Source organism: Arvicanthis niloticus, chromosome 8 (genome assembly GCF_011762505.2).
Source record: "Arvicanthis niloticus isolate mArvNil1 chromosome 8, mArvNil1.pat.X, whole genome shotgun sequence".
NCBI classification, from domain to species: domain Eukaryota; kingdom Metazoa; phylum Chordata; class Mammalia; order Rodentia; family Muridae; genus Arvicanthis; species Arvicanthis niloticus.
The window spans coordinates 74,159,652-74,185,802 of record NC_047665.1 but is presented as its reverse complement, the minus strand read 5'-3'; the positions used below and the strand labels follow the sequence as shown (position 1 = coordinate 74,185,802).

The window sequence follows — 26,151 nt, the reverse complement described above, 5'->3', positions numbered from 1 at the left end:
ATATATGGTACAGTTTGTCCCATAGCCAGAATTCGAGTGTCTTGGAATCAAGGGGTGAAAGAGGGAATAGCTCCATTCACTATAGCCCCTGGTGACCCACTAGGAAAGGTTTTTGTTCCTGTGACCCTAAGTTCTGCTGGCCTGGAAGTTTTGGTTCCAGAGTGGGATGTGGTCCTGCCAGAAGCCACACAAACATTCCCTTGAACTGGAAGCTCAGACTCCCCCCTGGTCATTTTGGGATTCTGATGCCCTTAAACCTATAGGCTAAAAAAGGAATAACAGTGTGAGGAGGGTTATTGATACAGATTAACAAAGGGAGGAAACTGGATTGTGTCTCCATAATGGAGGTAGAAAAGATTATGTCTGGAGTGCAGGAGATCCCTTAGGGTACCATACCATGTCCTGTGATTAAAGTCAATGGGAATCTGCAACAGCCTAATCCAAGCAGGATGACAAAGGCAAAGGCCCATCAGGAATGAAGGTATGGGTCATTCCAGGAAAGAGCCAAGACCTGCTGAGGTGCTTGCAGAGGGAGGAAGAAATGCAGAATGGGTAGTACAGGAAGGTAGTTATAAACACCTGCTAAGGCCATGTGACCAGTTGTAGAAATGAGGACAATAACTGCCATGAGTGTTTGTCATACTTTATTAAGAATGTGTTTGTACAGATATTCATGTTTTCTTTCCTCAATTTCTTTTTCATGTGATATAACAATTAAAAGAATATCAATGGCTATCATATTTAAGATTGAGATACTAAAAGAATGTCCCTTAAGGGACATTGCCACCTAGTCTAAGTTTATAAATGCATTTGTAATTGTATGAGGGACAGTTATATCATGGTAGGTGTAATTATGACCTGCTCAAATGTATAATGCATTTTTGAGTGTATGTGGGATAGTTATATCATGTTTAGGTTATTATTATTATTATCTGGTTATTGTTTTCATTTAGAAATTAATCATGTGATGGCTATTCTTGGTTGTCAACTTCACTATGTATGGAATTAAGGAATGAGGGATTTTTGCTTAATTAAAAAGATTCACTTCTAATTTGGATCTTTAAGGTAGGAAGACATGCTTTTAATCCAGATCTATTCTGGGCCACACCTTCTGCTGGAATCCTATAGAAGGACATGGAAGAAGGAATCTTTTGTTCTTTGCCTGCTTGCCCTCACCTTTCTCATAAATCCATTCCTTCACTGGCTTTAGAGCCTACTTTCTTCAGGACTCCAGCTTATGCTGAAGACCAATTGAAACATCCAGCCTTGTGGATTGAGCAACTACACGATTCTTGGACTTTCTATTTACAGCCAGCCATTGCTGGACTAGCTAGTCTGCAGCCTGCACCTGCAAGTAATTCCAATAGGTCTCCCTCTCACACACACATACATGTACATGCACACACACACACACACACACACACACCACACGTATAAATAAATATGCATATTTACATAGGTCATCTGCCATGTGGCTACACAGCCAGTATGAAAAAGCTAGCCTGAACTACATTAGGAATAGGGACTGGAAAGGTAGCTCAATCAGTGAGAATCTCTAGGACCCACCCATGTAAAACATTGGTCAGTGCTGTAATGCATGCCTGCAACCCCAGCACTAGAGGGAACAGGAGCAGGACAGGATCCCTGGAGCTTCCTGAGTAGCTAGTGAGCAAAGAGCCGAGCCCCAGATTCCAGGAGACTCTAAAAACAAAGGATGGAGCATGACAGAAGCAGCAGAGCCTCTCCATGTGCATGCACACCCTTGCATAAACATACATACATCATACCGTTGACACACACAAACATCAGGAAGAACAGCTGGAACATAAACATGGCAGTGCCAACAAGATTTCTGTATTCCTTTGGAGTGGTATAAACACTAAACAGAATTGAAGCAGGATGTAAAGAGTAAGGTTTGTCTAGTCTAAAAATCTCACCCTGGCTGGGTTAGCCAGAACACAAAAATGCAGCTATTCAAAATTATCAAGCTAATGCTAAAATTTATGTAAAGCAATTCAATCAAAACTAAAATAAAGTACAATATTAAATAGACTAAAATTATCAAAAAGAAGGTATAGAAGTAGAACAGAAAAGTGAAAAAACAGAAAATAATAAAATGGTAAAATCCTAAATCCAAACATCAAAAGTTGTGCTGATAGACACTCTAAATAAGGTATTACGATACATACCTTCTTAGACTACACGGAAAAACAACATATCAAACACCCAAGTCCCACTCCACCTGCTAGCTACAAAAACTATATCCTAAACCTAACAATAAGGGCAGATGAGGTTAGAAGGATGGAAACTGTATTACACAAGCATCAAACCAAAGAAAGCTGGAGTGACTTTGTTAACATCAGACACAGTAGTGTGTGGCGCTAAGGACATCACAGAACAACAGAGAAACACCACACGACAACACTCAATCTAGCGGGAAAATGTAACATGCGCAGGACACAAGGAGGGAAATCACATGGACAGAACAGAGACAGGCCCACAGCACCGGAAGGAACTCCTCTCACTAACAACTGATAACTGAGTAGATGAAAAATCAGCAAGAATAAAGAGGGGGCCACTGTGATGTAAAGCCAGCTCTGGCTGGAAACGAATAGAATCCCCACTCAGTAACACAGGCACACTCCTACTAGTGCATACCTGACTCGTTCATGAAGATACAAAATATTCAAGGTCATTAGGAGGGAGGGAAGAATAAGGTGCTTGCCATTCTAACATGAGAATCTGAGTTTAACCCTAGCAGCCACATAAAAAGCTGGTCATGATTACATGTGACTGTGACCCCAGTCCTCAGGAGGCAAAAGGGGGGGTCCCTGGAATTTTTGGTTTAGTCATACTAGCAAATTGACAGGCTCCAAGTTCAATGAGACAAAACATAAGGCAGAGAAACTAAGAAAGGCACCTGATGATGACTCCAGGTTGCTCATATATACAAACACATCTCTATGACCACAGTGAGTTAAACTAGACACCAGCATCAGAAAGTTGCCATGCAGATTTGTGGAAACAGAGATAAGTACACTTTAAAGACTCCATGGGTCAAAAGGAAACATTTTTAAATTTCAAAAATTTTGAGATGACCTTAAATTGGTACTTATAGGGACAATTATAACATTAAATGCTGTTATTTTAAGAAACAAACAAACAATACTAAGCTTCTGTCTTACATAAATAGAAAAAGAGAATTAGCCAGGATCAGGCAAAAGGAAACACCGAAGACTATAAATTAATAAAATTCAAAGTATAAAACTGTAGATCAATTCTTGATAAAGATCAACACAGTGGATTGACAAGCACCCAGTGAGTGTGAGTGTGTGTGAGTGTGAGTGTGTGTGAGTGTGAGTGTGTGTGTGAGTGTGAGTGTGTGTGTGTGTAACAGTGGTTCTGGGCCAAGAAAACCTCTAAAGTGCCCTAAAAAATGGAACTGAAAGCATACACTCCTAAAACACCCCAATGAAGTCAGTCACCTGAAAATTCCTATAATTATTTTAAAAATTAATTTTGTCTCCCATCTAGCAAGACCCTGACACTAGCCCTAGCACGGTAGAAGAGTTAAATTTTTAGAACATTCCTCCAACAAAACTCCATGGTAAGATTATCCTACTAGCAAACTTTATCATACATTTCAAGAAAATACATCAAATTTAACTTTCATTTTGCAGATAAAATTTTTGTAAGAAACATTTTATAACCCATTCTAGGATCCCACTATTATTCTGATACCAAAAGCCATGTAACTGGTCAAAACGAAAGCCACAAACCATTATCCTTACTAAACACAGACTCAAAAGATTCCACAGATTATTGCTTGTAAATTCAATAAGGTAGAAAATTACTAAATTGGGTTTTCCAGGGAATCAGGGTTGTTTCAATATTTGAACACTCATTAAAATACCACCTAACATCCCAATGTGCTAAAGACACCAAACCTCATAATTTTAACTAACAATGAAAAAAAATCACTACTTATGATGTAATCTCTCAGCAAAATAGAAATTTTAGCAATCAAGACAGCTTTGGAAACTAAAAAAAAAAAAAGCAGAGGAATGCCATTCCCAATTTGAGAGCATCTTTTAAACTACAGGAATCAGGTTTGTGCAGTGCTGACGAGACCAACAGAACTGAGCACAGTGCAGGAATAGTTCCACCCAAATAAAGATGATTAATTACTGACAAAACAAAGCCAGTTTAATACAGAAAGTCAGTCTTTCCAACAAAGTGTTGAAACAACCAGACATCTATATCAAACACAAAATGACCCATGACTTCACATCTTAAAAATCTTAACTAAATGAGCCCTTATATGACACCACAAACATGGTCTATAAAAAGAAAAACTTAGTGATTCAGCCTCAACAGTTAAAACATTTGTCCTGGGAAAGATCAGGCCAAGGGAATGAGAAGACAAGAGGAGGGCTGGAGAGTATTCTAAGGGCCAGGGTGCTGCTCGGGGCAGCATGGTGCTTGTGTCGCAGGTGCTGAGACCCTGGTCAATCCCCAGCATCAGAAAGGCATGTATTTACAACTGCTTATCTGTAATTTAGATGCATTTACAACTCAAATCTGTAATAAAACAACTCAGGACATACACAAAGAACAGCAGATGGTTCACTGAGGACAGACAGATATAAGGAAACACCAAGCATGTTCAACTTTGCAGCTATTAAGGAAATACAAGTCAAAGCACACTCATCATGAATACACACATTTAAGGACAGATAAAAATAAAACTACTGCAGGGCCAGGGCTATCAGTCAGTGACTGAGCCCGACTGAGCATGTGCAAGAGCACAGAAAACAGCAACAGCACAGACAACAGCAAAACCAAACAGCAGAGCACTGCAGAGAAACTGCTCCTTTATCTGTGAGATTGCACAGCCACTCTGCTCAACAGTCTGCCAGCATCTTACAATAGCAAGCAAAGCTAGTATATGCTGCAACAAGCCTACCTCTGGACATTTATTCTACAGAACCGGAAGTGTGTTCTTAGCCTCCTGAGTCCTGCACATTAGTGTTCAGAGGCTTTACACAGTTCTACAAAGTAGACCCAATTCATGTGTCCTTAACATGCAACAAGATGGATGCATCTGGCACATCATATATTGTAATATTATTCAAAAGAAGGGATAACACATGATGCTTAGTCAAAGATGCCCAATGCCAAATAGTTTCACATTAGACTGTTCCATTTTTATGACATCCCTCAAAGAGAGAAACTATAGTAGCTAGAGTCTGGACCATGACAGCCATCATGTGAGTGGGATATTTAACTAGAGATGAGCCACACTTCTGAATTTTACTGATGCAACTTTGTCCTGACTCTGTGTGTGCTAAAGTGCACAGGGCTGTACATCAACATTAAAAAAAAATTAGATTCATTTTTTAAATGATTCTTGGGTTAGTGTTTAGAAAAACAAGAAAAATTCAATTTTCTAATTATAGGTTCTTATTCTATAAATGGAAATGCCAAATTATAGTGTCTAATTTTAAAAAATCAGTTTCTTGACACCAATTGATAGTTATATTCTGCAGGAGATCTTATTTATAAAAAAAAGTGAAATCAAACTTGTGTTCACATGTGTGATCTTAGCACTCTGGGAGACTGAGGTAGGAGGATGGCTGCCATGTTTGAGGCCAGCCAGAGCTATATGGTCAGTTCAGGGAGACTGGGTTGTATAATGAGACTCTGTTTCAAAAACATTAACCAAACAACCAGTAAATGGAGTGGAACCCAGAAATCCTGTGGGTACTTTTAGAGTAAGAAATGAGGAGGCCATAGGTAAGAGTGGAAGCCAGCAGGAAGAAACACTGCCTACCTAAATGACTAGTACTACATATATAACGCACCAACACGTGCAGGTGATCAATTTCTACCTCTAGTTAAGGAAAGCCATCAGGAGGCTCAAATCTAATTGCTATGAAACTAGGGCATTGCCTACTAGAGTTGTCTAGGGTCTGAATGAGAGTACATATGAAATGCTCAGCCCAATGCCCAGCAGACAGCCGCTTCTCAGTAAGTTACGGCTGCTGTAATGGATCTTAAGAAGACACAGTAATTGTTTGGAGACTATTACCCTCACTACATGTAGAATTTGGAGATCATAGTCTGAAACATTGTGACCTCAAATTAATTCATTTAATTCTAATAGCAGGGTCAAGTGGACTGACAGTTACAGGAATGACTTAACTAACTCTTCCATTCTCATGCTCATTATTTGAGAGCTTACAGTGAACCTGAAATTCTTCTAGGTGCTAGAACCTGAAATTGCAAAGACTTTATCATTAACCTCAAGGAACAGCTTAAAGGAGAGAGTATTGTTAAATGAAAGAGACACACAGTTATTATTACAGGTGCTGTAGCAGGATGTCATTGGACTGCATGACATTACTTAATTACTTTTTTATTGCTATTTAAGTTGTCCCAAAGGGTTCACTTAACAGCCACTGGCATCTGCTATGGTAGCAACGGTGAGTAACTTCAGCAAAGCTCTGCTCATTCCCAGCCATCCATGTTTTCACACTGTTTCCTTACTGTGAGCTGAAAGACTTAGGATAAACTGCCTACCTACCTACAAGCAGCTTAACATTAAAAAAAAAAAAAAAACAACCCACAGATTAGTTAAATAAAATACCAGATGTCCCAAATCACATGAATGTCCTATGGCTGTGCAGAGGTTAACAGCGTAACCTCTAAATTCAGGACAGCTGGCTTCAGGTCCTGCTCATGCAAGAGTGAAGTGGAAGAGTCCGATTTTGTATCAGTTCCTTCATCTATAAGGCAGGGATCTCATGTCTCACTATATGAGAGTCAGACAGTTTAGACACTGGCACATAGAACGCAAGGCACACAATAACTACACTGCAGTTACTAACACCAGGCTGTGATGTGTAGACTGTATGTGTGTAATCTACACAACAATGCCTTCCCAACAATGTCTGCATTCTGATTCTCCAAGTGCACAGAACTCCTAAGTGACGGAAGAGATGTGTAGATGTGACTACGGTTATGGACCTTAAGATACGGACATTTTCCTGGATTATGTGCAAGGTTGGTTACTCGTTGTGAGCAGTGGAAGAGGGGACAAAAGAGTGGAAAGTGCAGTGGCAGCAGGAATGTGCTACGTGAGAGGAACTTGACTTGTTCTGCTGGCTCTAAAGATGGACAGAAGGGTTATGATTGTTAATTGTCCAGTTAACAGAATCCGAGCTCTCCTGGGAGATAAGCATCGGGGCATGCCCATGGGGGATTATCTTGATTGCTTTAATTGGAGTGGGAAAAGCTGTCCACTCTGGGCAGTACCAATCCTGGCTGGGATCCTGGACTGTATGTGCTCCTGACTATGGATGTGATGTGACTAGCTGCTCCAGGCTCCTGACACCTTGGCTCCCAGCTCTGATGGGATGGATGGATGCACCTTCAACTCTGAGCCAGAATAAACTCTTTCTCCACTAAGTAGCTTTTGTCAGAGTATTTTATCACAGCAACAGGAAAAGAATCTATGGCATAGGTCATAAACCAAGGAATGCAAGTACTCTCTGGAGGTCAGAGTAGGCCGGAGCCAGAAAGGAAATAAAGTCCCTTTACAACCAAAAGGAGGGCATTTCTGCCAACATCTCAGGAGAGAGAAAAAAGAAAGGTCCTCACCATGAACTTCCAGAGGATGTACATGTAGGTCTTATCCTACTGAGACTGTAATGGCTTAAGGTAACTGACTTGTTTAGTTTAACCCATCAAACGTGTGGTGATTTGTCCTGGCAGCATAGAAAATACACAATGATTAAACAGTTAGAGCCGGGAGACAGGGACGAGGAGGAGAACAACTCTGTGTTTGCTACCTACAGGGAAGGGTTCGCCTTGTTTCCGTTTTGCTGCTTTAGTTTTTCCAGACATGGAATTTGAAAACCAGTGACCAGTGGTTCTTGGAGGCCGCGGAAAACGCAGAGTGGTACTGGACGTGGTAACTGCTCTGAAGACGTTTCTTTATGGATGGGCAATGATGGATGATCCAACCACCTACCCAGTGCTAGCTCCCTTTATGAAAGGCATATTTAATGTGTATATTTCCTGTTGGATTTAGAAGAAAAAGAAGATAGAATGCTTTGGTACTACAGAGACTTGGCTTGACTCTTGGTCTTCCAATTAGTTAATGATAAGAGTTATCATGCAGACCTATTGTAAGAACAGAACGAATAATGTACAGAGCCAAGTGACTGATGACACAGCTACTCAGAACTAACTGGATGTCTACCTCACAGCCTTCCCAGTCCCTCAATGTTTCAGGTAAATAACATGTTTCTTAAAATCCAGCCAGACCTGACACAAAAGTAAGAAAAGCTTGATTTACATTGACCCCCAATTTCAAGTCTTCAGAGGCCACTCTAAATGTGGAAGCCGATCAGGAAGAGTCAAAGGCCGCAGGTCTGAGGACAACTGATCCCCAACAGGTTATATATACTATATAAGCTGAATTGCTAGTTATCAACATTCTTCTATCCTATTAACAGTTTATTTAAAAAGTTTAAAATGTAACTTTTGTCAGAGAAACAGAACCTAAGAAAAATCATTTTATGCTTTATTTTGAGCAGCATGTTTAAAGGGCTTTAGTTAGAAACCTTTTAAGGATTTTGTCTACTCTTTAATCAGCTTCCTGTCATCAGAGCATGCACTAACAAGTACTATAGAAAATATGACATTACCATACCACTGCCTAAACTACAGGCTTCTGGGACTTTTATAGGCTTTCCCATTACCTTTTGTTTCCTGGTTCAGAAACCACTTTAGTATCTTACGTTGCATTCAGATGTCCTGTTCACAATCTACTCCAATATCCTATAACTCAACCTTTTAGACCTTGACAAGCTAGTTCAAGACTTTGTGCTATGATTCTGACACTTCTGGAGAACACTGGACACTTATTTGTAGCTAGATCCGCTTGAACCTCTCTAATGTGTAGATTGATGTTTCACATTCTAAGAGTGGGCTCCTGGGAAGCAGTGCTGTGCCCTGGTTGTTCCCTGTATCCTGCAGATGGTGTGTCCCCTGCATCCTGTGAGTGGGATATCACTGCATCCCATGGGTGGCGTGTTCCCTGCATCCAACGAGTGGGGTGTCCCTGCATCCCACGGGTGGTGTGTCCCCTGCATCCCGCGGGTGGTGTGTCCCCTGCATCCCGCGGGTGGTGTGTCCCCTGCATCCCGTGGGTGGTGTGTCCCCTGTATCCTGTGGGTGGTGTGTCCCTGCATCCCACAGGTGGCATGTCCCTGAATCCCATGGGTGGCATGTCTTCCTCTCAACACTGCTGATCCTAAGAGCTTGGTTACCTGGCTGGCTAAGATGCCTGACAGCTTTCTTCAAACTGCTTGTGATGGGTTTCTTTATAATTAATTAGTAATGAAGAAATAGAAGTTCTTTTAGACATAAAAATACCTTTTTCTTACTAAAATTTTTCCCAGTTTACCCCATTTTGATTCCTGATTGAATTATAACCATGGTATCTGCCTATTCCTTTACTTAATATGTAATTAGAATTCTACCATAAAAAGCTGTGTGTTTCTCCCATTTTATTTAGTGTTTCTATCCACATGGATGCATTCATATTTCCAGTATTATTATTTTCCTGTAAATACTGCTCTAGCTCAGGTTTTGGAAGTTCCTTCATACTGATCCAAGTTCCTTTGATAAGCCTATTTATCATCTTCCAAATGATACCACTGCATTTTCAGCAGAGCTGCAAAAAAAAAAAAAAAAAAAAAAAAAAAAAAAAGAAGAGTGATGTCTACATATACCTCTGCTGAGTCTTATTTTATTCTCATGGTCAGTTCTAACATGTATTAACATGTATTCTGGAGCATAAGTTCATACTGATGATAATTATGATTCCAGCTGACCATAGGCTTCATGCCATCCTTTTCACTAAGAATTTGGACCACATTAAAGTTCATTATGGACAGGTATAATTAATTTTAAGGTTATATTATTTGTTTGAAGACTGGAAGTCATCAGAAAGCTCTTCCTCCATGAGATACAGTACCAGGGAGGGCAAACAGAGTCTTCATAAATGAGGACCATTCAGCTCCAGGCTCTCTCAGTGTTGGCTATATTTGTTCCACACAGTAGCTCTTACAACTGTGTCCAGTGAAGTCTTATTATTATGGATCATAAGAACAGGGTGTTAAACAGTTCTTCATGATAAAGAGGTTTTTGTAGCTTGGACCATGTAGTAAATGGAAATACCTACAGTTTTAAGAAACTTCTTATAGAAAACTCTTATGGTCACTATCGTGAGACATTTTAAAATATTAAGAACTGACCATGAGGATAAAACTGTTTTACATCATTAGGTTGGATTTTATATTGTTTTTACACTAAAAGCACAAGTATCTTGAAGTTAAGGTGTGTGCATTCAAAGAGGCCTGACTGACACTGCATCAGTCTTGGGCAGACACAAGGTACTGCAAGATGAATATGTATATATAGGGCTACTGCCATATCACACTTTCTTTCCCATGGTAAAATGTAAAGACAAGAGCATTTCATTGCCTTGACACTGTGTTTATTTTCAATAATGAGCATGTCACAGTTAATTATAATAAAATCTTTCCTACAATCAGTCCTTGAGCTTTCCTGCAATGGAGACTGTGTTCTGATAGAATAGTCTCTTAATGGCCGTGAGTTAGAATTTCAGTAGTATATTCCACTTCCTAGGGTATGCTGGGCCTCAGCCTCACATCCGTTCCTATCAGTCTGATGTGCAAGTCTCTTGCACAGGCGACTGTCACTGACCATTCCCATGCGGGTTTCTGTTTCATGTAACATTTTCATGTAGCTAACTGGCATAGAGAGCATGGCCTCCTGTCCGGGAGTGCTGAAGTGTCTTCCCTTCACTGGCCCTTGCATCAACAAGAAATTAGAAATCCAGAAAATTTCACTGAGCAACTGGCTTTCTCCAGTTCCTGTGGACACTTCTGCATCTTCTTTACTGATCTCTTTACAATGATCTCTTTACACCTCAGTGTGTTTACATCATGTCCTCTTGAAGTTAGGGTGACCTGAGACCTGCTGTAAGTGAAGAACACTCAGACAGTGCAACAGGCAGCTCTGATCAATGCTTGCTCGGCAGGTTGGATGCTACTGTGTAAAGCTAGCTCCTTTTGTGGTGACTCAAATTCTGTTGATGTTTCAGAAACAGGGTGATTAGATCAGCCGCGTCCAAACTGACAGACTAACATTTCAAATTTCAGTCATAAGAATAATTTTACAGACACCCTCCTTCCCCGTCAATTCAAGGATAGGACTCTTAATGCATCTGAAGCCTCACTGCCTAAAGTTTATTTAGTAATAACCAACTGAATGAATCACAAGATGTGACCAGCCTTGTATTTAGAATTAGGGAGGCTTTGTTAAGGATTATCCAGTGCTATGTTGAGAAGTCTGGGCTGCCCTGGGTCAGTGGGTGGTGCTCACATCTGCTCTGTACCTCTATCACACGGATGCCAGAACTCTTGTCAAGGCAGAGCAGGTCCTGTAATAAGCGGTGTCCACACTGCCATGGGTTAGGCTGCCATTGCCTGGCACTGACACTGATATTCCATGTAGCCACACTGTCTGTCACAGGGATTCTGAACTGTATTTTAATGTGTTTTTGGCTTTCAGTTGGGCAAGGCTATCTAAAGCATGGCGGAATCCACACAAATCTTTAATTTTTGAAATTAAGTGAGGTAATGTATATAAAGCCCAGCAACTTTATATACATTAGAAATACAATTTATTATGTAACTGGGGAATTACTTTGTTTCTAGAAATTTTAAATAATTTTTCAGTGCTTGAGAATATTATCTATAACATGGTGCACACTAACAGTGGGTCAATAATAGTTATCTAGGATGAATGTAAACTCTCTCTACATCCTGTGACTTAAGTATCAATTGACTGTAAGATTGTGTTGAATATGTATTTTTAGGTAGCTTATGTCTACAAATAAAAAATTATTGATAATCTTTCTCTAGGCTGCCTTTGCTAATTTCATGTATCCATATTTGCAGTATGTTTGCTTCAGTCTTAATGCATAACTGAGGAAAGTGCAGGAAGAGCATGTGCAACTGTACAGCTGTCCACACCTCTCCCTTCCGATCTCCTTCATCGTCTTTCTTATCTCGGTGTTAGTCAAGGTTCTCAGATGACGATTTATTAGAGTGGCTGACAGGCTATGGCCCAGCTAGTCCAACCAAGGCTGTCCACTAACAAAAAGTTCAAGAATCCAGTAGTTGTTCAGTTCCTGAGGCTGGATGTCTCAGCTGGTCTTCAGTATATGCCGAAGTCCTAAAGTACGCTCTAATGCTAGTGAAGGAATTGGCTCTCCATTGAGAGTGAGAACAGGCAGGCAGAGAGCAAACTCTTCTTTCTTCCATGTCTTCTAGATAGGCTGCCATCAGGGGTGGTAAAGATTAAAGGTAAATCTTCCCAAAAGATCTGGATTAAAAGTGTTTCTTCTTGCTTCAAATGATTTAATTAAGGAAAAAAGTCTCTCATAGGAGTATTCAGCTGTTTGGGTTTTTAGTTAATTCCAGATGCAGTCAAGTTGACAAGAAGAATAGCCACCACAATCTTCAGGCATCTTCATGTACTTTATGTAGAGGAGGTTCCTTTATCTGAAAATGCCCTTAGCTCCTAAGTTACTTTCTCTGGACCTAGAGCCCTAAGCTAACAGTTATCAGTATTTAAGAAGTGAGCAACACCCTGCTGGCCTCCAGAATGGCTTCTAAGAGGCAGCTGTCACTCAGTGTGGGCTCTCTCTACAGCCACAGTCCCAAGTATCTGTCTCTGACACTGTTCCTGTCTTGAGTTTTTAAGTTTGACTTTGATGTTTTGTGGTATAGGCTTCTCTGGGCTTATTCTATTCAGGGTACAGCTTTGTATCTTTTGCCAAATATTAGAACATACGAGCCATTTCTTTGAACATTTTCCCAGTCCTGCCCTCTTTTCTCCTCTTTTGCTGGAGAGCTGACGCCATTAAGATCAAATCCAAAGGCACACAGATGCTCTCTCTGCTCCTTCTCTCTGCTTTCCAGAAAGCTGGGCTATTTGTCCGACCTACAGTTGCATCTGTTTCCTGCTCTTCCTTCAGCTACTTTTTCTTGTGTTCCGATGGCCGTATTTTCAATTATAACCCTCCATTTAGTGTTTCTTTCTATCCTCCCTGCTTTGACTGGGTGGGGCTGTCGGGGTTTGGTTTCTAGCCATGTTCTCAACTGTTGATTGTTATTATGCTGGCTTTAAATTCTTGGTCACAAAGTCTAACACCAGCACCGCTAAGTTCTGGGTGTCTACTGCTTTTCTATTCAGATTCAAAGTTCCTCCTCAATGCTCACAAGTCATTTTTAAGGGAAACATGGATGCCTTCAGTTTTAAGGAGACAGAGAGCAGTTCTTATTTAAGTAAGCAGCAGAGCAGCAAAGGAAAATGCCTTCCAGAACCCTCGCTCAGCATCTGTTCCCTGCCGGGAAGACAGTGGCTTAGAAAGGGGCTTATCCTTACTGCAAAGCAGGGATGAAGTCAGGCTTTTCTGCCCTAGGCCGCACACCCTGGGCAGGAAGGCTTCATTCCTGTCTCCAAGAGGCTTCTACTAAAAGCTTGTTTGAGTGAATGCTCTTGTCATCTTGACTCTCCAGGAGGCTCCTCTGCCCTACTCAGCAGGATGGTGGAAAGCCTCATAGCCACTTGCTCTTGCCTCCCACAGTGTGGGCGGGGATTGAGAGGCCTGTCTTCACTGAGAATAGAAGACAGAGCTTCCTACTGAGGCAACTGTAGCTTTCTCTGTGGTATTTAGCTACAGTTGAACAATTACTGTCTACCATTTGCTGTATCCCGAAGCTGTTGCTTTCCTGAGTGTAGGCTGAGGACAGTTTGAGCCATTGCCTTATGTGCACACCTGCTGAGGTTTTGGATGCTGGCTTCCCTAGAACATAGTCTCATCTGGGAGAAAGAAACAGTGAACAGAGAACCCAGTGACTCTGCTGCCCTGTCATCATCTGGCTTCCTTTGTCTGTAACACATGTATGCACGCACGCACGCACACACAAATGTAAACACACATGCACACAGACACTAGTCCTTAGTAGGAGGAACAGGGAAAACATCTATTCCATTCTTCTAGATGCAGAGATCTCTATAGTTTTTTTTTTTTAATAAAGTTGATAAGGCATTTAATAATTATCTTACTTTACTAGGTCTGAGGTATTTTATGAATGGGCTAAAATATTTAATATTTTTAAGTGGCTGCATTCTATTCATGTTTTAAGGAAAGATAAACACTGCCCAGGAAGCTTGTAGATAGCTCATATTGTGTAAGTGTGTTACAAGAGTCACACAGAATATCACATAATTAAAGATGAATACAGCAATTTAAACAATGTCCAAACAATGTTATATAAAAATGACAAAGAGCTAAAGCTTTCAAAATGAAAAGCAAAGAAAGGCAATGTATTTTTCTTGAGGTCAATGAAAGTCAGAATTTCAAAGGAAACTGTCCTAAGGTATTGACTGTAGATGCTTTTTGAGCACATAGTGTGTACTGGGTATCAGTGGAGAGATACGGCTCTCAGTACATCGTAGTTCCTACCTTTCACAAGTTGTTTAGTGGAACAGATGATCAATAATCCAGTCCCAAAGCAGCTATGGACACTGGCAGGTGGTGCATGTCCACTGGTCGAGGGTGTTCAGGTTTAAGAGTAAGTGACAGAAAAGGAAAAGGAGGTGTTGCCGGCAGAGGGAGCAGGACATGGGAGGGTCAGGGGAAAAGAAGGAAGGTCAAGAGTGCTACAAGGTCCAGTTGGGAGGGGCTGCTGAGAGGTGCTGGCCTTTGCACTCAAATCCACAGACAACCAGGAACTGCAGGGTGAGTTCTGATCTCTTCTAGGAAGATACCCAAGTCTAGGGCAACAAGGCCCCACACAAAGCAAGGCTCTCCTGTTTTTCGGTTTCAGCCACATTCGTAGTTGTTAAGGCATTTTTACCACAGGGCTCCATCACTGTCATTTTAGTGTAGGTGTCTTTGATTTCTGAGTGGCTATGATCTTTTTGGAACAGTGAGAACTGATAAACAGGAAAATGTCATCCACTATATATGTCTACTTCTGACCTCATTCTGTAAATGTAAAAAACATTGCATTTCCACCCAGATAATTTTTCAGAGGATAATTAATAACAAATACAAGCAATTAAACAAAGAATAAAGATACCAAACCAAAAAAAAAAAAAAAAAAACAAACCAAAAAACAAACCAAAAACACCAAACCATCCCTCACCCCCTCCAAAATCCCCTAATTACCAGCAGCCAAGGCCATGTTAATAACAAATAGGAAATTAATAATAACCTGGTCTCATATCCATTTTTGATAACATTATTCCAGTATGGGTGGGAAAACTGGTTAACTCTGGTATAACTGGGTATTTAACATGATTTTCTATTACATTTATTTTTGAAGACACAGGTGAATCACGAAATAGTTGAATGAATGTATTAAAAGGTAGTGCCAGGGCCGGGCCGGGCCGGGAACTCAGTGTAGAAACTGGCCCTCCTGCATGGTGCTGCGGGTTCAGTTCCCATCACTGTCAAACGCAGCACTCCCAATGCCTAGCAACTGCCAACCTGACACAGCTTCACAAAAAGCAGTCTGTAGAAGAAAGCTAGAGCCAGGCCCCAGCTCTGTCCTTGGTCTCATTCAGCAAATATGCTGGAAGCCATGAGGGAGCTGGTCATGGCAAATGACAGGCTCAGGAAAGCACAGAGACAAAGGTGACAAGCTAAGGTGGTACAGAAGCAAACAGTGTGCAATTACGGGGACCTGGATTCAGACCTTCAGCTCCTACTACATATGAGCTGGATGCCGTGGCAGATCTGCATCTAATCCTTGCACTCGACGAGCAAGGAGAAGCGAGCAGACTGGAAGGTCCCTTGCTCCCCGGTCTGCCAGCCCAACCCACCAGCAAACTCTAGCTTTGGTGAGACCCTGTCCCAAATGATAGGGTGGGGAGAGTAAAGGAAGATACCAGATACCCATTTCTGTCTTCCACATGCATACTACACACTTGTGTGAGTATCTGCACATACATGTGCACAGATGCATGATCATATACATGAAAAACAAAAGAACAAAGTGATGTAACTTTGATTTCAACCGGATTGAGGGTTATAAAACCCAGCACTCATTTCCTTCAAATGTCAGTCACAGATGGGGACGGGCTCATCTCAAGCTTCTGTCTCTGACAGATGATCTCATCTTTCAAAACTTCCCATGAGTAAGTGCTCACCCTGAAAACCCACTGGGAACTCTGCATTCTTGCTCTCTCTATTCCCCCCTCCTGACTGAACTATGGCTCATGCTCCGTCTCTATGCTGCTGCCTTCTTTCCCACTTTCAGACAAGTGAAAGCACTATCCTATCTGTTTTCCCACACTTCCCTCTGCAAATAAAAACAAAAGTGCTCCTAATGGTTTTAAGATCTGTGCGTGTTATGGCATGTCATTACCACTCAGGCTTTACTGCCTTTAATCTCTTTCTGCATCTTAGCCTCTGGCTGTTCCTTTCACAAGAGGCCAAAGATTACAGTGATACCCCAAGGCTATCATGCATTGCTGATATGAAGTCACAGAAAGATACTTCACTATATGCTATTCCCCAAACTCCACATCCCTGGTTTATAAGAAAAATTAGACTTGAACTGAGGACTCTCTATAAGACACTTGATGAGTTCTACTCAACGCTGACAGTTATGGGAGGAAAGGGATGACTGAGATGCTTTTCTACAACAGAGAAGATGAAGGGACACACAAACTATATGCAAGGTGACACATAGAAGGAGCCTGGGAACATCAGTAAAACTCCGTCTAGAGGTAAGTGAAGCTCTTCTGTTTCATGAGTGTGATGGTCCTCTAGCACCCCTCTCCTGAAGTCTGTAATTTTCAATTAGTCATGCACACCTATTCTTCCTGATATATGGGAAATACTGTAAACCAATTTACTAGTGGTTTTGTTTTGCAATATTGGGCACCAGGCAAGTCCCCTAGCATTATGCCCAGCACTTACGATATTGTATTCAGATAACTTGGAAGATGACTTTACTCACCACTCATTAGAATATCTATTTGTCTATAGACTCATTAGGTGTACAACTGTATTGTTGTAAAGGACAGCTTCTCCCTCTCAGATCTCCACTTCTCCTGATCAACTTTCTAGTCTTCTGCAGTGGGAACACCTCCGCCAACGGCTGACTGAGTAATGACAACAGACATCTTTAAGTTGTTTCTGGTCACAGAGATGTGCTCTTGTCAGTAAGGAAGTGCTCACTCTTCCCACGCTGCTTACTTTTATGAAATCCAGTAAATTTTACTAAATGTATTTCTTTTTCTTGAGATAGTATTTCAATATATACACATACCATTTTTTCTCATTTTGAACATTTGTAGAATTATTCAATTTTTATGCACATTTGCACATTTTATTTTATAGCTAATATTTAGTCTGGGATTTTGGCATCTGTATTTGGACTGAGTATTTTATTTGGTTCTAGATATGGTAGTATGTGTAATAAAGTGAGTGACTGTCATTCTCATACTCCATGTCAAAAAACTTGCCTAAGACTAGAATGTTTATGACCCTGGATGTTTAGTAGAACTCATTGATGCTACGTCCATCAGTGACACTACAGGTTCCTTGCAGGAAGCACATACTAATGTATAGAAAACCTTACTGTTATTTGAGACTGTACACTTTAATGCACACACAGGCTCATGTCAGGATGTTTGTATCAAAATATAGAACAGTTTAACATTGTCCCATGTCCTCAATGCTAGTCAACTGTTATCATACTCTCTCCCAGGTCCTCATAGCAACAGTTTGTTATTAAAAGGTTTCCCTATTAGAAATGTGAAATTCAATCATTACAAACTGTAACTTTGGAAACAGACTTCCCTTCAGTCCAACGCTCTTGAGATCTGTCTACTATGCTGCCTGTGCCAACAGTTTGACCTTTATCACAGTGTAATGTTCTGGGTCACACAGCAGTTTCCTTACCTTCCACCTGGGAAGGACGGTGGGCTTCTGATATTTCATTTAGATGTCACCTTGACTTTCTGTGGAAGATGTGTTGATATGTTGCTGAGCACTGTGGGGTGGTTCCCTCGGCTGGCCGATTTTCTACCTAATGATACAGCCCTGTTGAGAGCTCCATGTTGGAGGCCTATGTGTTGCTGTTTCTTCCTTCAGGTCTATTCTTCCATTGAGATATTTGTTAATGTATTTCCAAAGTTTTAAAAATACTTTATTTATTTAGTGAGTGTGCATCTGCACATGTGCCACAGTTTGTGTGGAAATTAGAAGACAACTTCTGGAGTTGGTCTCTTATGTCCTCTGGCTTGATCTTAGGGTCAGGCCATCTTGCTGATCATGCCAGCATATTTTTGCAAATGTGTTCTATCATTAAGTGGTGACTCTGTCTGTGGTGACAGTGTCTCATTCACATTCTCTAGTTCTCAGCACCACTCTTTGAACCTGTGTCCTCAGAGCTCAGGGGAGTCTTTCGTAGATGAAATAAAAAGTCAGTATAGTTACCCTGATTATAGTTGAAGCACATGGAATCACAGATAAATGATGTGGTTCCCTTGACCACTTCTGTGGCTCCTTTGTTCCTGCTGTCTGTTGTTTGGTGTTTTCATCCTGACAGTATTTTCAGTTTTTTGTTTTATATATCATATAATTTTTTTCTTTGTGAGTAACATATTTCTTACAGTGTTTGGGGAAATTTTTATTTCTTTGTTTGTAAAGGATAGCTTTGCTGGGTATAGTATCTTCGTTGGTAGTGCTTCCCTTTCAGCACCTGCGGTATATTATCACATTTTATTCTTGCCTTTTAAAAAAGTTTCTGCTTAGAAATTTTACAAGTATTTTCCATTATGTGTAATGAATCATTTTTCTTTTGGAGCCTTCAGCATTCTTGTGTTTGGCTTCTGTTTTGACAGCTAGGTCTCTTGGCACTGTGCTCTGTTCACTGAGGGCCAAATGCAGAGGCTGTGTGTATTCTTCCCTGTCTTGAATTATACCTGGGCTGTATTTGGATAAGTCATCAGCTCTGAAAAACTCTTGGCTTTTCCTGCTTCAGATGTTACTGTTGCATATTCTCTAATTACCCAGAATTCACAAATATATCAGACTACAGTGTCTCCTAACCTGTTCCATATACATCTGTTTAAATTTCACTTTGTGTGTAATTTTCTCTACCTTATGTATTCTTTAGCTCTGTTTAACTTGCTGTTAAATTCATTTTGGGTATTTACCACTTAATTATTGTAATTTTGGAAATTATATTATTTTTTAACATACTTCATTTACTAAATTTGATTTTAGATAATTTTGCACATGTATATAATACACACACACACACACACACACACACACACACACACACACCCCAACTCTTTAACCTTCCTATTAATCTCCCCTCCTACTCATAAATCCCTCTTTCACATTTCTGTCTATTCATTCTATTCTGTGGCCACTGGTGGCTAACTGTATGGTCATAGGTTTGGAGCTAATAATTTATTTTATTGGTAGTTAATTTCCAAATTGTTTTTTCTTTAAATAAGACAGAACATTTTATAATCAGAATACTATGAGTTAGATTTTGCTTCTTTTCTTTGTTTGTTGTTGTTATTGTTGTTGTTCTTTCTGGTGTTCCTGACTGCTTACTAAATTACTGGGAGATTTCTGTAGCATTGGGATGAAGGGTGTACTTAATAGCTACAGATGCTTGTAATATACTTTAAATTCAAACATGGCTTAAGATACTTTAGGTTACATCATAGCAATGTGAACTGGGGCTTGAATGCATGCACAGGAGTGAGCATGAAAGCCACTTGAGAGTCCTTCACTTCCCGGATGCCTAGCCTACCCAACTTTAATTTGCTAACTTTGGTGGGCACACAGACAGTTCAGGTGCTTGTTGTCAGTTCATGGTTATACTAAATACACCCATATAATACATGTTTATTTCAGATGTTTGCATATGGGATTATTTTATTATATTATCATTTATTACTTTATAAATCTATCATTAATTTGCATATTCCAATATGAAATTAAAGGTGACACAAGCATATGACAATATGCTTCAACAATATGAGGCAAGCTCAGCCAGGTTTAGAAACTTCTATTAAACTCCATGTATTTTAGGTACTCTGCAAACTGTCAAAACGACATTATTCTGATTCAAAATTTACTTTAAAAATAAGTAAGACATCTAATATTGGCTAATATACAAGTAAGTTTACTGTTTATTTGAAACTTTTACCCAATTTGTCTTTCATTTAATACACAGTACAGAGAAGAAGACTTGATAAGGAGCTCCACTCACCGTCGTCTTGCCAGCAGCTCTTGGCCCCGCCCCCCCTGTCACTGCCTCCTGGTAACACTGTCTGGTCTGCTGGCAGCTCGTCGTCTGGTACACCTTCACAGTCAGCCGCATCTGTGATACTTTCTTCTTCCACAATATGGAGTTTGTCTTCATCATCGGAATCTGAATTTGCTTCTACCACAGTATTATAATTTGTAACTGCAATACAAAGGAATGGATAGTTAACATACAAATTAACTTAAAAACAGATGTAATATTTATAAGACCATGACTGGTAAGCAACTCACTTGGTAACACATCTAGATCCAGATGGTCACAGTGACAAATATCAGTGTCTACACTTATTGAAAACTCACATAATGTACAAATGCTTTGCAAATACTAATGCATTTAATTCTTACAATAAAAAAAAAAAAACAAGCGTATAACACAGAGCTCTCCAGCTATTGCTTATATTCCAATTATACATGTAAGAAAGCCGGAAGAGAGAAGGTAATGTCTCTGGCATGCAGCCAGACAGTCACGGAGCCAGGACTGGGAACCCAACGGTTTATCCATGTTCTGTGCTCTTAAATTATGTTACACATACTCTTCGTCTGTACTGAGCTCAGTGTGAACAATGGTGCCATGGACAATTCAGCTTCAAGTCTTTACAGGGGCTATCTTTCCTAATAACAATACGTCATCACCAAAGTTATTCCAAGAAAAGGACTGCTAAACTGCATATTAATCCCACAGTGACTTTGGAAAGTATCAACTAATTTGGTCAAATTTGTATGTTATAAAATAGCTAATGAATTTTAATGAACTTAATAACAGAATTATGAACAGTTGTTTTGGACAGTTTCCATACTTTGTAGAGCCTGTGAGATATAGCTGACAATGAGACATTTTAAACAATCTAGTACAAGTGAGGTTTTCCTTTGAAGTATACAAGAATCATGCTGGTGGTATGGTTGGTACCTAACAGGGTCAAGTCACTGAAAGACCTTGTTTCAACTATTTGCACAAAGATCAATATTTGCTACATTTGAGAGGAAGGGAAGAAAAGATGCTCAGTCCATAATTCTTCTGAATTACTGCTCATTATTGAAGAATTGACTCTCAGCAAGCCAGCGGTAGCGCAGCGGCTTAGGCATCGGCCTGCAGAGGTCGAGCCTGCGCCCTTTGCTTTCTAGTTCGAATCCCGCTTTCCCAATGTGACTCTGCCGGAGTCGCATGGGAAAAAAAAAAAAAAAAAAAAAAGAATTGACTCTCAGTCAGCTAGCCATTATTAAGAGAGAGTAACCACCCAAATGCTTAGATGACAGGCAGCCATAACTCTCTCCCCACATAAGCACATGTGCACACTTGTGGTTGTGTGCCCCACACACCATTACCCAACTATCCAGATGTACACACATCACTGATAACATGAAGATAAAACTGAAAGTGTAGGTAAGGGATTAAAAGTGAGAGAAAATTAGCAAAACCCTGAGAATTGCTTTGTAGGCTGTGGGAAGACCGGGTGTTCACAAAGTACTTAAGGTACCCTGCACTTATATCAGGGATTTTTCACATTGTGAGTACAAAGAGATAATTGTTATGTTAATATTTTAGCATAAATACATTCATCTACATCTTTTCCTAAGAGCAAATTTTTTCTCATTATAAAATGCATGTTCATCTTATTAAAACCAAAATAAGGAAAAGCACCCATTTCCCCTCAACATACATTATAAATGTTAAAAAAAAAAGCCAAGTATATTGCTTCAATGCACTAGGCAAACATGATACTGATTGTTATCACATTCTTTATCCTAGTCAACCATAATAAAGATCTTATATTGCTTGTGCCTGATATCTAGTATAAAAAATACACACAGCATCATATTCTACTGTTTGGCCACTTTATAGTGTGTGGTTGAGAATTTTCCATGTATATGTACCTAAAAACTCAATAATCCCCGGATGCTGGCCAGACAGCATTCCATTATGCAGGTACAGTTTTCCCCCTAGTTTTTGAGCAAATTTGTTTCCAGTGGCTAACATCAAAATGATGCTTCTTTGCTGATATGGTTTGGCTATGAGCCATCCCCCAAAGGCTTGTGTGCTGAAAGGCTGGCCATTGGTGGCATTCATGTGAAGCTCTGGATATGGCTGGAGGGGGTGGGTCATTCCTGATGTCTCCTTGTGCTCTTGGCTTCCTGTACACCAGGAAGGGTAGAACACTGCAGCAGCTCCTGCTGCTGGACTGTTTGCCTAGATCCACAAGGCCAACCTGCGACCGAGTGTTCTACTGAGTCAAGCGCTTTCCTCCTTACTTGTTTTTTTCAGGGATGTGGCCAAAGTGATAGGAAAGCACGAGGCACATGGGCCCTCTCTGTGACAGACTTATCACGGTTTATGGGGCAGCAGTAAACTGCTTGGCAGACAGTGTTTATATGTCCTTCTTCAAAGTGACTTCAATATATCAATAAGAAAAAGTTCTCTTTAGTACAGATGAAATATGGGAGAACTCTGTGGGAGGCCAAAGCATATAGCTAGGCCAGACTCTACACTACATCCAACTTTAGACAAGCAGGGTGAACAGCATGGGAAGGTGGAACCGTGATTCTCACAACTGGCCCTCACGATGGGCCCCTGTCCAACAGCAGGTGCAGCCACGTATGTGCATGTGCAGACGGGGGCTTTGCCAATGACAAACATGCTGTTAACGTTCAGTTTGACTTTCAAGGCTTCTCTATCAGTAACCTTCACCATGCTTGTTAAGAGGCATTTCATAGCTAGTTAACCAGTTCTCAATTCCAATAATCCTTGGCTACTCTGGAGAGCTGGGCTGACTGCAGAGTTCTCACTATGCTTGTGCACAAGGAGAACAAACACACTGACAACTCCATTTCCTCCTACTTGTTGAAGTACTAGCACGTTTTGGGGGATTCCAAATTGGCCATTGGGCCACCGTGGTGCTATTCTTACTTTTGATGCCGTTGATGAAGTAGCACCGTACTTTAGCATTGTCGTAATTAGTGCTGTTAGCTACGGGTGGTTTGGCCAACTTTTGTTTATATATTTGATGCATTATAAACAGAGTGCTTTACATTTAGAAGTTTTCTCTAAATTTGGCTTTAGGGCATTATATTTTAACATTCGTTTTCATAGCTTGCATTTTGCAGACTCCCTTTTGACCTATACTGCAGGGTGTTCCAGAGATCATCTATCACTTTTTATGGCTTTCCTGTTCCCCATTATGATCTGCCATTGTGATATGAAAGATAAGCTGAATAGGCAAAACATGAAAACAACATACATGTAAAATCACAGAGCATATTTTGATATATAGCATAAAACTGGAGAAACACCTAAATCTTTTGTCTCAGGCACGCAGGCAAGAGAAATCAAGTTTTCCCATTTTCTGGATCTGTCCTTTTGGAGCGTGGGGGCTTGTATAGACCATTTCCTTAAAGTACCCCTGAAGGACACAGACTACCACAGGCCTCATCAGAGTCCAGAGACCAAAGGGAGAGGCCAGCATTTCAGTCTTCTGCACATTGAATCTCAAAATCTTTGATTAAAGCAACAGACAGCTTGGTGAAAGGAGCATTTCTTTTATACCTCTGTGTGACATATAAGCTAAGGAGTCACTTACAGCCTCACTTCATGAACTGCGTTAAATGCAGGGTCTCAAAAGATCTGGTAGCAGTAAAGGGTTCTGAACCAGAGCAACCACCAATGTGCTTTACAGTAGAATGCAGAGTGAGTCCGAGGTGCTATGGGAGGTACGTGCACAGGCCGCAGCATGGCCCTCACCACAGCGTCGGTCCTGGCATATAACAGCAGGCACGCACTGCACCTGAAGAACCTCAGCTCAACTCTGGGACTGATGAGCATGCAGACCAGTGTGTTACTGTATCACACAGACCAGTGTGTTACTGTATCACACAGACCAGTGTGTTACTGTATCACACAGACCAGTGTGTTGCTGTATCACACAGACCAGTGTGTTGCTGTATCACACAGACCAGTGTGTTGCTGTATCACACAGACCAGTGTTGCTGTATCACACAGACCAGTGTGTTGCTGTATCACACAGACCAGTGTGTTGCTGTATCACACAGACCAGTGTGTTGCTGTATCACACAGACCAGTGTGTTACTGTATCACACAGACCAGTGTGTTACTGTATCACACAGACCAGTGTGTTACTGTATCACACAGACCAGTGTGTTAGCTGTATCACACAGACTAGTGTGTTACTGTATCACACAGACGAGTGTGTTGCTGTATCACACAGACCAGTGTGTTAGCTGTATCACACAGACCAGTGTGTTACTGTATCACACAGGCTAGTGTGTTAGCTGTATCACACAGACCAGTGTGTTACTGTATCACACAGACCAGTGTGTTAGCTGTATCACACAGACCAGTGTGTTACTGTATCACACAGGCTAGTGTGTTAGCTGTATCACACAGACCAGTGTGTTACTGTATCACACAGACCAGTGTGTTAGCTGTATCACACAGACCAGTGTGTTAGCTGTATCACACAGACCAGTGTGTTACTGTATCACACAGGCCAGTGTGTTAGCTGTATCACACAGACCAGTGTGTTAGCTGTATCACACAGACTAGTGTGTTGCTGTATCACACAGACTAGTGTGTTACTATATCACACAGACGAGTGTGTTAGCTGTATCACACGGACTAGTGTTTTAGCTGTATCACACAGACCAGTGTGTTACTGTATCACACAGACCAGTGTGTTACTGTATCACACAGACCAGTGTGTTACTGTATCACACAGACCAGTGTGTTAGCTGTATCACACAGACTAGTGTGTTACTGTATCACACAGACGAGTGTGTTGCTGTATCACACAGACCAGTGTGTTACTGTATCACACAGACCAGTGTGTTACTGTATCACACAGACCAGTGTGTTACTGTATCACACAGACCAGTGTGTTAGCTGTATCACACAGACCAGTGTGTTAGCTGTATCACACAGACCAGTGTGTTACTGTATCACACAGGCTAGTGTGTTAGCTGTATCACACAGACCAGTGTGTTAGCTGTATCACACAGACTAGTGTGTTACTGTATCACACAGACTAGTGTGTTACTATATCACACAGACTAGTGTGTTAGCTGTATCACACGGACTAGTGTTTTAGCTGTATCACACAGACCAGTGTGTTACTGTATCACACAGACCAGTGTGTTACTGTATCACACAGACCAGTGTGTTACTGTATCACACACACCAGTGTGTTACTGTATCACACAGACTAGTGTGTTACTGTATCACACAGACCAGTGTGTTAGCTGTATCACACAGACTAGTGTGTTACTGTATCACACAGACTAGTGTGTTAGCTGTATCACACTGTTTCCTGCTCATACAGAAACTAAATACTATTATTCCTTAGCATGTAAGTATCAATCTGCTATTGTCTTTATGTTGTGCTGTGATATTTGATTTTTAAAACTGCCATTTGAGTTGCTGATTTGAGTCCATGATACAAATGGTAAACGGTCTTTGGCTTGTGATAGGACAGAGCTCCCAATGGTTTCTGAAAGAGCTGCAAATGTACTTGTACGGTTTTGTGCCACAGGACCAAGTTCACAGCTCGGATTTCATGTGAAAAGAATGAAGAACATCCGGAACACCAAGCTCATTAATAAGTTAGTCTTTAGTAAGTTAGAGAACTGTATGTATGCCCAAGAATTATTTTTAAATACATCCTTTG

General features: G+C 40.7%; 1 protein-coding gene across 5 annotated transcripts in view; it reads right to left on the bottom strand.

Annotated features, from left to right (window-relative positions):
* The window catches only part of Zeb1 (zinc finger E-box binding homeobox 1), a 172,524-nt gene that overhangs the window by 34,237 nt on the left and 112,136 nt on the right, over positions 1-26,151 (bottom strand). For 4 of the 5 annotated variants that reach the window (XM_034509997.2, XM_076939634.1, XM_076939632.1 and 1 more), the window contains one exon: positions 20,424-20,621. The exons of the other annotated variant lie outside the window; for it this stretch is intronic. In XM_034509997.2, coding sequence (XP_034365888.1) covers positions 20,424-20,621 — 198 coding nt within the window. The remainder of the gene's footprint in view (positions 1-20,423; positions 20,622-26,151) is intronic. 5 annotated transcript variants of the gene reach the window in all.